This window comes from Mercurialis annua, linkage group LG5 (genome assembly GCF_937616625.2).
Source record: "Mercurialis annua linkage group LG5, ddMerAnnu1.2, whole genome shotgun sequence".
Lineage (NCBI taxonomy): Eukaryota > Viridiplantae > Streptophyta > Magnoliopsida > Malpighiales > Euphorbiaceae > Mercurialis > Mercurialis annua.
In genome coordinates, this window is record NC_065574.1 from 16,431,717 (window position 1) to 16,440,783 (window position 9,067).

Consider the following 9,067-nt stretch of genomic DNA (forward strand, 5'->3'; position numbering starts at 1 on the left):
GATTATTTTTATTATGTTACTTAATTTAATACTCATTGGTATATTTAATCTTCCGTGGAAAGAATTTTATTTATATTTAGGTATTTTTGTATTTATTGTTCTACCTTTACTAGTTGCTGCAATAATTGTTGATTATGCATATTTATAAGCCAAAAATATGATGGTTGTACTTGTTTGTTTACTCTTAAAAATAAATGATTATTATTTCTATGTTTTTATCGCATAAATAAATATTAGTTCTAATTATATTTATTTTTCATGTGATAGTTTAATCATGTCAAACCTTACAAAGCTTGAATTAACGGCACTTGATGTATCTGGAAAAAATTATCTGTCATGGATACTAAATGCTAAAATACATCTGCAAGCCTCTGGTCATGAGGACACTATTAAAGAGGGAAATAATGCCTCTACTCAAGATCGTGCAAAAGCAATGATCTTCCTTCGCCATCATCTTGATGAAGGATTAAAAAATGAATATCTCAGTGAAGATAATCCACTTGTTCTCTGGAATAGTTTAAAAGAACGCTTCGACCATCAGAAGACTGTAATTCTTCCAAAAGCTCGTTATGACTGGATGCATTTAAGATTGCAGGATTTTAAAAGTGTTAGTGAATACAATTCTGCAATATTCCGAATTAGCTCAAAGCTAAAATTGTGTGGAGAAACAATTACTGATGAAGATTTATTAGAAAAAACATTCTCCACTTTTCATGCATCTAATGTGGTACTCCAGCAGCAGTATCGTGAGAAAGGGTTTAAGAAATATTCAGAGCTGATTTCTTGCCTTCTAGTGGCTGAGCAGAATAACGAGCTGTTAATGAAAAATCATGCGGCACGACCCACTGGTTCTGCTCCATTTCCTGAAGTAAATGCGAGCGCATATAGATCTCCTCGTGGTCGTGGCCGTGGTCGTGGTCGTGGTCATGGTTATGGTCGAGGTGGAAATAATTACAACCATGTCGGTTATAATAACTCCTTTAAGCATAAGAATCACCACCAGAAGTGGGATAAGAAGGAGGAGAAACAAGAAAACAGAAACAGTGGACAATACAAACATCAAGTGAAAAATGTCGATAGTAAATGTTATCGATGTGGCATGACTGGGCATTGGTCGCGTACCTGTCGTACGCCCAAACATCTTGTTGAGCTTTACCAAGCTTCCCTCAAGGAAAATGGAAAGAATATAGAAACAAATTTTGTTGCTGATGATGATTTTGACCACAGTCTAATGCATAATGACTCTATAGACATGACACATTTAGATGTTTCTAATTTTCTTGAGAACAATAATAATGAAAACTAATCCAGCATGTATTGTAATGTTTTTATTATTTACTTATGTATTGTTGTGTTATTCTATAATTTCTTATGATGAATTTTTCTTTGTTTGAATTAAGAAGCATATGGATAATTCTCAGCATGTTGTTTCGTCCAAGTTCAGTAATGAAGACATATGTCTTGTGGATAGTGCGACAACCCACACTATACTCAAACACCAAAAATATTTTTCAAATCTTAAAAGATGTCAGACAAATGTCAGTACAATATCTGGTAAGGTAAAATTAATTGAAGGCTCCGGAAGAGCTACTATTCTATTACAAGGGGGAACTGTACTTACCATTAATGAAGCATTATTTTCCCCCAAGTCTCAAAGAAACTTGTTGAGTTTTAAAGATATTCGTCTGAATAAATTCCATATTGAGACAAAAAATGATGATAATATGGAATATCTTCATATTACAACAAATGTTTCAGGTAAGAAGCATGTAATTGAAAAATTACCCACATTTTCTTCTGGTTTATATTATACATATATAAATGTGGTCGAATCACATATGGCTGAAAAGAAAAAGTATTGTGATGCTTCAATACTAAAATTATGGCATGAAAGATTGGGTCATCCAGGATCAATAATGATGCGGAGAATAATTGACAGTGCACGAGGACATCCACTGAAAGGTGAGAAAATTCCCCAAGTAAGTAATATGTCATGTACAGCTTGTTCTATTGGAAAATTAATTGTGAGACCTTCACCGGCTAAAATTGAGAATGAATCACCTTTATTTCTTGAAAGAATTCAAGGTGATATATGTGGGCCAATTCATCCACCATGTGGACCATTCAGATACTTTATGGTATTGATTGACGCATCCAGCAGATGGTCACATGTTTGTTTATTATCAACTCGCAATGTTGCATTTGCAAGATTTCTTGCTCAAATTATTAAATTGCGTGTTCAATTCCCTGATTACACAATTAAAAGGGTAAGACTTGATAATGCTGGTGAATTCACATCTCAAACATTCAATGATTATTGCATGTCTGTTGGAATCACAGTTGAGCATCCTGTTGCACACGTACATACACAGAATGGTTTAGCTGAATCTCTAATTAAGCGCCTTCAGCTTATTGCTAGACCATTAATGATGAGAACTAAGCTACCTATCTCTATATGGGGACATGCTATATTACATGCTGCATCATTAATTCGTGTTAGACCTAGTGCATATCATAAATACTCCCCATTACAATTAGCATTTGGTCAAGAACCAGATATTGCCCATCTTAGGGTTTTTGGTTGTGCTGTATACGTGCCAATTGCACCACCACAACGCATAAAAATGGGTCCTCAAAGAAGATTGGGAATATACGTTGGTTATGTGTCTGCATCCATAATTAGGTATCTTGAACCTTTAACAGGTGATGTTTTTACAGCACGTTTCGCCGATTGTCATTTTAATGAAGAAGAGTTCCCACCATTAGAGGGAGAAAATAAACAATCAGATAAAAATATTGCATGGTGTGAACCTTCATTATTGCATCTTGATCCTTGCACAAAACAATGTGAAACAGAAGTTCAAAAGATTGTGCATTTGCAAGCTGTTGCAAATCAATTACCTGATGCATTTACAGATACAAAGAGAGTGACTAAATCATATATACCAGCAGTTAATGCCCCTGCTAGAGTTGAGATTCCAAAAGAGAATTCTGAAAATAAAGTCGCTCATGAATCAAAGACACGCCAGAAGCGTGGAAGACCGATCGGTTCAAGAAATAAAAATCCTAGGAAAAGAAAAGGAGCAGAAAATCTCGATCATGCTAGCAAAGAGAAAGGTGTTCCTGAAGAAACACAAGATAAAGAAAATACTCCAGAAGAAGAAATAAATGAGGTTAACCAAGGCAATGCCCCAGAAGAGGATATGAATGTAATTAATCAAGACAGTACCCTAGAAGAGGACACAAATGAGAATAACGAAGAAATCTCGATTAATTACAATAATACAAAGATTGTTTGGAATCGAGACACAATGAAAAATATTGACGAAATTTTCTCTTATGCTGTTGCATGTGATATCATAAATAGAAATGAGGATCCCGAACCGAGATCGGTTATTGAATGTCAAAATAGACATGATTGGGATAAATGGAAAAACGCTATGCAAGTTGAATTAGAATCTCTTAACAAGAGAAGTGTGTTTGGACCTGTTGTCCTCACACCTAAAGATGTGAACCCGGTAGGTTACAAATGGGTCTTTGTACGAAAACGAAATGAGAAAAATGAAATCACAAGATATAAAGCTAGACTTGTTGCTCAAGACTTTTCTCAAAGACCTGGAATTGATTATGATGAAACATATTCTCCTGTCATGGATGCAATTACATTTCGATATTTGATCAGTCTTGCAGTTTCTAAGAAATTAGAAATGCGTCTCATGGATGTTGTAACAGCATACTTGTATGGATCGCTAGATAGCGATATTTATATTAAGGTCCCTGAAGGATTTAAAATGCCTGAAGCATTAAATAGAAAACCCAAAGAAATGTATTCAATCAAATTGCAAAGATCTTTGTATGGGTTAAAACAGTCAGGGCGCATGTGGTATAATCGTTTAAGCGATTATTTGATAAATAAAGGCTATGTGAATAACCTTATTTGCCCATGTGTTTTTATCAAGAAATCAACATCGGGATTTGTGATTATAGCCGTCTATGTTGACGATTTAAATATTATTGGAACAGACAGTGAGATCAATAAAGCAAGTGTGTACTTAAAAGAAGAATTTGAAATGAAAGATCTTGGAAAAACCAAATATTGTCTTGGTTTACAAATTGAACATATGCACAATGGCGTATTAGTGCATCAGTCAAATTATATAGAAAAGATCTTAAAACGTTTTGGTATGGATAAAGCAAATCCTTTAAGTACTCCTATGGTTAATCGATCACTGAATGTTGAAACTGATCCATTTCGTCCTTGTGGAGAAAATGAGGATATTCTTGGTCCTGAAGTACCATATCTCAGTGCAATCGGAGCACTTATGTATCTCGCTAATTGCACTCGTCCTAACATATCCTTTTCTGTCAATTTATTAGCAAGATTCAGTTCAGCTCCCACGAAGAGACATTGGAATGGAATCAAACATATATTACGTTATCTTCGTGGAAGCACTGATCTTGGTTTATTTTATTCTAACGATTCAAATCTAGAATTGATTGGTTATGCAGATGCAGGTTATTTGTCTGATCCTCATAAGGTTAAGTCTCAAACTGGATATGTATTTACAAGTGGAGATACTGCAATTTCTTGGCGGTCACAGAAACAAACAATTGTAGCCACTTCCTCAAATCATGCTGAACTTATTGCATTACATGAAGCAAGTAGGGAATGTGTGTGGCTCAGATCAATAACACAACACATTCAAGAATCTTGTGGTCTTCCAGTCCATAAGAGTCCAACTGTTCTATATGAAGATAATGCTGCATGTATAGCACAAATCAAGGAAGGATACGTCAAGAGTGACAGAACCAAACATATACCTCCAAGATTCTTTTCATACACTCAAGAACTTATAAAGAATCAAGAAATTGACATCCAGTATGTTCAATCAAATAATAATTCATCTGATCTCTTCACGAAGGCACTTCCTACAGCAATATTTAGAAAACATGTTCATAATATTGGAATGCGCCATCTGCGAAATACATGAAGGATTATCTCTGTTGCAATGAGGGGGAGAAATTACGCACTGCACTCTTTTTTCCTAACTAAAGTTTTTATCCCATTGGGTTTTTCTTTAGTGAGGTTTTTAATGAGGCAGTACGACATAGCGTAATTTAGAATAAACATTTTGTCATCCAAGGGGGAGTGTTATGAATAGTGTGTGAATATTATGGATGACAAATTCAAGTTACCTATCTAATTAGGTGAAAATATTTCAACCCTCCATATTTGACATGCATGTAAATGCATTAATTACATGGTGGGTGAAATTGCCTATAAATAGGTTCCATTCCATGTAAAATTTACAAGTGAAAATATACTTACAAAAGTAGTAAAATCCTCCCAAATATTTGCTCTCTTATTGCATTATTAAGTGTTCACTAAATATTCATTAGTTTAGTCTACAAGCATTATCTATATTATCGTTAAGTTTATAACACAATTTGCATAAACGAACAAGTTATATTTCTGGATTGCTACCGCCCGTTTTTACTTAACAACTCCCATACACATTATCTTTTTACCCTTTTCACTTTTTGAATAGAAAACCAAATCATAAACAAAAAACCTAAATTCTCTCAACTCATTCAACCGTATTCAAACTCATATTCTACGGAAATGTCGGATTCCGAACGAGATGAAGATCGACAACCCCCGGTAAGTTTTTTTTTTTAATTTTGATTTTTTTTTTAAATTCGGTTTTAGAAGGGATGTCGCCGTTTCACGTCCCCTCCGAAGGAGAGGACGCCGGAAAACGGCGTCCCCTCTTCCGGAGGGGACGCCGTTCGTCCCCTTCGGAAGAGGGAACGTGGGAGATCCACGTTCCCTCTTCCGGAGGAAACGTGGGAGATCCACGTCCCCTCCTCCGGAGGGGACGCCGGACGGCAGCCTTTCCGGCTGCGACTGAAAAGTCGCAGCCGGAAATTATATATATTTTTTTCAAAAAAATATAAAATTAATAATTATTTTATTTTTTATTTTAAAAAAAATTATAAAATAATAATTATTTTAAATAAGTTAAATGATTTTAGAAATTTATTCGATTTAATATAGATTATATATTATTTCTGTAATTTATATTTAAATTTTTATAATTGCAGGGCGGAAAACGTAGAGGGAAAGGGAAGTCGTTTTTGGCCCCAGAGTTAGGGGGGTCGGGAGCCCGTCACATTATTACGCGTAAAGTTTCTGCCTCAGCTCGACGGAAGAACCAATCGACGCAACTGACACATACTTCTCCCGATAACAGACGCATGTCTGTTGATGATCTTAGAGAGTCTGATGATTTTGAGAGCTCAGAGGACGAGGCAAGTGAAAAAATTTACATTTCTAAACGGAAGAAGGGTGCAGGTGGTCGGTTCGTTGGCGACTCGTCATCAGGTAAATATAATTAAATTATTTTAATTAATTTAATAATGTTGTTAAAAAATTTAAATATAATTTAATTATATTTAATGTTACTTTCAGGGTCGAACAGACGACCCGAAGAGGTTGACGTCTGGACCGTTACTGGTCCAGTACCTGGTGGACCCAAGGATGACACTGTTATTCCTAGTTTTCTCGGACATGTCGCTTCTCGGCTATGGGATGGGGGCGGACAGAGGCGTGCTGAAGTGTCAGACTAGACATGGAGCTCTTCGGAAGCTGAGACAATGGTATGTGACGGCCTCAGAGGAGGTCAAGGTGCTGATAGACGGGACTGAGTTATCACATCTCCCCTTTATCATGTTTGATCATCTGGATATCCCGCTCCTTTCTGCATTTGTGGAGCGATGACAGCCAGATACAAACTCTTTTCACATGCCATTCGGGGAGATGACCATCACATTACATGACGTGTGGCATATTCTTCGCATTCCAGTTGGTGGAGCTATGATTTCAGGTGCGATATTTTATTATATTTTTCACATTTAAATTTTGCGTTAAAATTAAAATTTACTATTAAAATATTTAATTTGAGATTTTGTATTTTATTAGGTTTAATAATTGTTTAATTAGGTCACATTATTATTTTAGGTAAATTTAATGTTATTTAGGATAATTTAATTATTTTAGGTTATTTTGTTATTTAATAAAATATTTAGACCAATTAGTTGTTTAATGTGGATTGTGTTTTGGTTTGTGAATTGTAATTTCCTTGCAGGACTTCCCTGAAAAATGGGTGATGCTCATTTTAGGGGAAGTACTGCCCAATTTTTTCTAGAAATTTAATATACCTATTGTGTGATATTTATTTAAATTGCAAAATTATGTTTTCAGGTCAGCCGAATAAGGCTCAGCTGATGGCTTACTGCGTACAGATTTTAGGTATTTCACCAGAGGATCTGGTGAGTAAGACGACCAAGCATTTTGCCCAGGGAGGTGTGTTGATTGAGTCGATCATCAATTTATGTAGGCGTGGCCGTACTATAGAGGTGGAGGCGATAGCCTGGATCTGGTTGACGTTAGGTTGCACTTTATTCATTGACAAGAGTGGCCATCAGATTAGACCTGCAACCATATGGGAGGTGCGGGATGAAGTCACAGATACGAGTACATTTTCCTGGGGCTCAGCTACACTTGCTTATCTCTATCGGCAGCTTGGAATCTCATCAAGAGGAAATTGCTCGGGTTTGACTGGGTGTCTGACACTGCTTCAGACATGGATTTATGAGTACTTTCCATGCTTTCGACCCCAGCGAGAGCGGCTGTTGATCCAGTCTCATCTTCCTCGAGCTTCCAGCTGGAGTGCTACTGCGTCAGAGTGTTCAGGCACCCGACTTCGGTCCTTACGAGCTCGTTTGGACCTGCTGACTGCTGAGGAGGTATGTAAATTTGTTAATTTATTAGTTAAATTTAATTTTATTACGATCGCTATATTTTAATTTTTGTCTTTTGATTTTTTAACAGATCACGTGGCTCCCTTTTGGCGGCGAGCCTGCTGCCAGCGTAGAGCACACTGCATATTATGGGTGGATAGCGTATCGGGACATTGTCGAGCCATATATGCCTTCTAGGGTGCTGCGACAACTGGGTTATGTGCAGACTGTACCTGTGCCAATTTGTCGGCCAATAGCGGCTGTTAGGTCCTGGAGGTCACTCAAGTACTCTGTGGACATGAGTGTGACGATTGCGGTTGACATGTGGAACGCTTTTCCGACCATTTACAAGCTGCAGTTAATGAGATTTGAGGAAGCCCATGTTATTGCTGGAGGATGTCATCAAGCGTACTTGGACTGGTACGAGCGACATTCGCATCCCCGTGTCCTTCCTGGCGGAGATCTTCCACGATCACATCCTCCCCGCAGCAACAACGATTATGTAAGTTTTCATTTTATAATTTAGTGAATATTACATATATTTAACATATTGAATTAACTTGTCTATTTTATGGTGTTACAGTGGATGACGCTGCTGACCAGGGAGTTCGAGCATTTCCTCGGAAAAGTCAGCACAATTACCGCCCAACATAGACAGCACTGCGAGTTTGACGGCATTCCAGAGTTGGAGACTGAGACGGAGGAGGCTAGCGCTACTTGGGAGAGAGTCATTGCCGCTTGGCGTAGTGCTGACTGAGTGCTGTTAGTATATGTTGTGTGTTTATTTTATTAGTACTTTTTTTTATGATTATGGACTTGTTATTTTTTAGATGTGAGTATCCAGAGAATTTATTAAATATGCAACATTTATATTATTAATAATGACAACATAATTTATATAAGTACTAATATTACTCGACAATAATATTACCGGATATCTGTCAGCTGCGACTGTATAACTTTGTCGACCTTCGTCCAGACTGTGTCCAGAGCACCGGTGCTAGAGTTGAGCCACTGCTTAAGCTGAGCATGTGTGCTCTCGACTCTACATGTGGTGGTGTTTCCAAAATATAGGACTAAGTCCGTCCAGCAAGATACGAACTTCTCTCTGTGCACCAACCAAGTCCTCTCAATGTACTGTATCAACCCTGAAAAACCATTAAACCGATCTCTGAAGTGTTCCACAACTATGTTATATTGATCAAAAGTTGGCGCTCTGATAATTTTCTTCCAGGTACTATTCTTGAAAATTTCAGCAAATTCT

At 37.0% G+C, this 9,067-nt stretch overlaps 2 protein-coding genes across 2 annotated transcripts; both read left to right on the forward strand.

The window, feature by feature from the left end:
• The first annotated feature begins 274 nt into the window (after nt 1–274).
• LOC126681591 (uncharacterized) lies at nt 275–1,306 on the forward strand. Its single transcript, XM_050377137.1, has one exon. The coding sequence runs from the start codon at nt 275–277 to the stop codon at nt 1,304–1,306; it is 1,032 nt and encodes a 343-aa protein (XP_050233094.1).
• Nucleotides 1,307–6,602: 5,296 nt separating this feature from the next.
• On the forward strand, nt 6,603–8,560 carry LOC126681592 (protein MAIN-LIKE 2-like). The gene is made up of 4 exons (XM_050377138.2): nt 6,603–6,887; nt 7,265–7,809; nt 7,895–8,305; nt 8,387–8,560. Exons 1-4 carry the CDS (start codon nt 6,806–6,808, stop codon nt 8,558–8,560), a joined length of 1,212 nt encoding a protein of 403 aa, XP_050233095.1. The 5' UTR covers nt 6,603–6,805.
• The last annotated feature ends 507 nt before the right edge of the window (nt 8,561–9,067 follow it).

Coding starts and splice junctions, on each gene's coding strand:
- LOC126681591 (XM_050377137.1), top strand. CDS start 275: ATGTCAAACCTTACAAAGCTTGAATTAACGGCACTTGATGTATCTGGA.
- LOC126681592 (XM_050377138.2), top strand. CDS start 6,806: ATGCCATTCGGGGAGATGACCATCACATTACATGACGTGTGGCATATT. Junction 6,888..7,264: donor TGGTGGAGCTATGATTTCAG/GTGCGATATTTT, acceptor TTATGTTTTCAG/GTCAGCCGAATAAGGCTCAG. Junction 7,810..7,894: donor ACCTGCTGACTGCTGAGGAG/GTATGTAAATTT, acceptor ATTTTTTAACAG/ATCACGTGGCTCCCTTTTGG.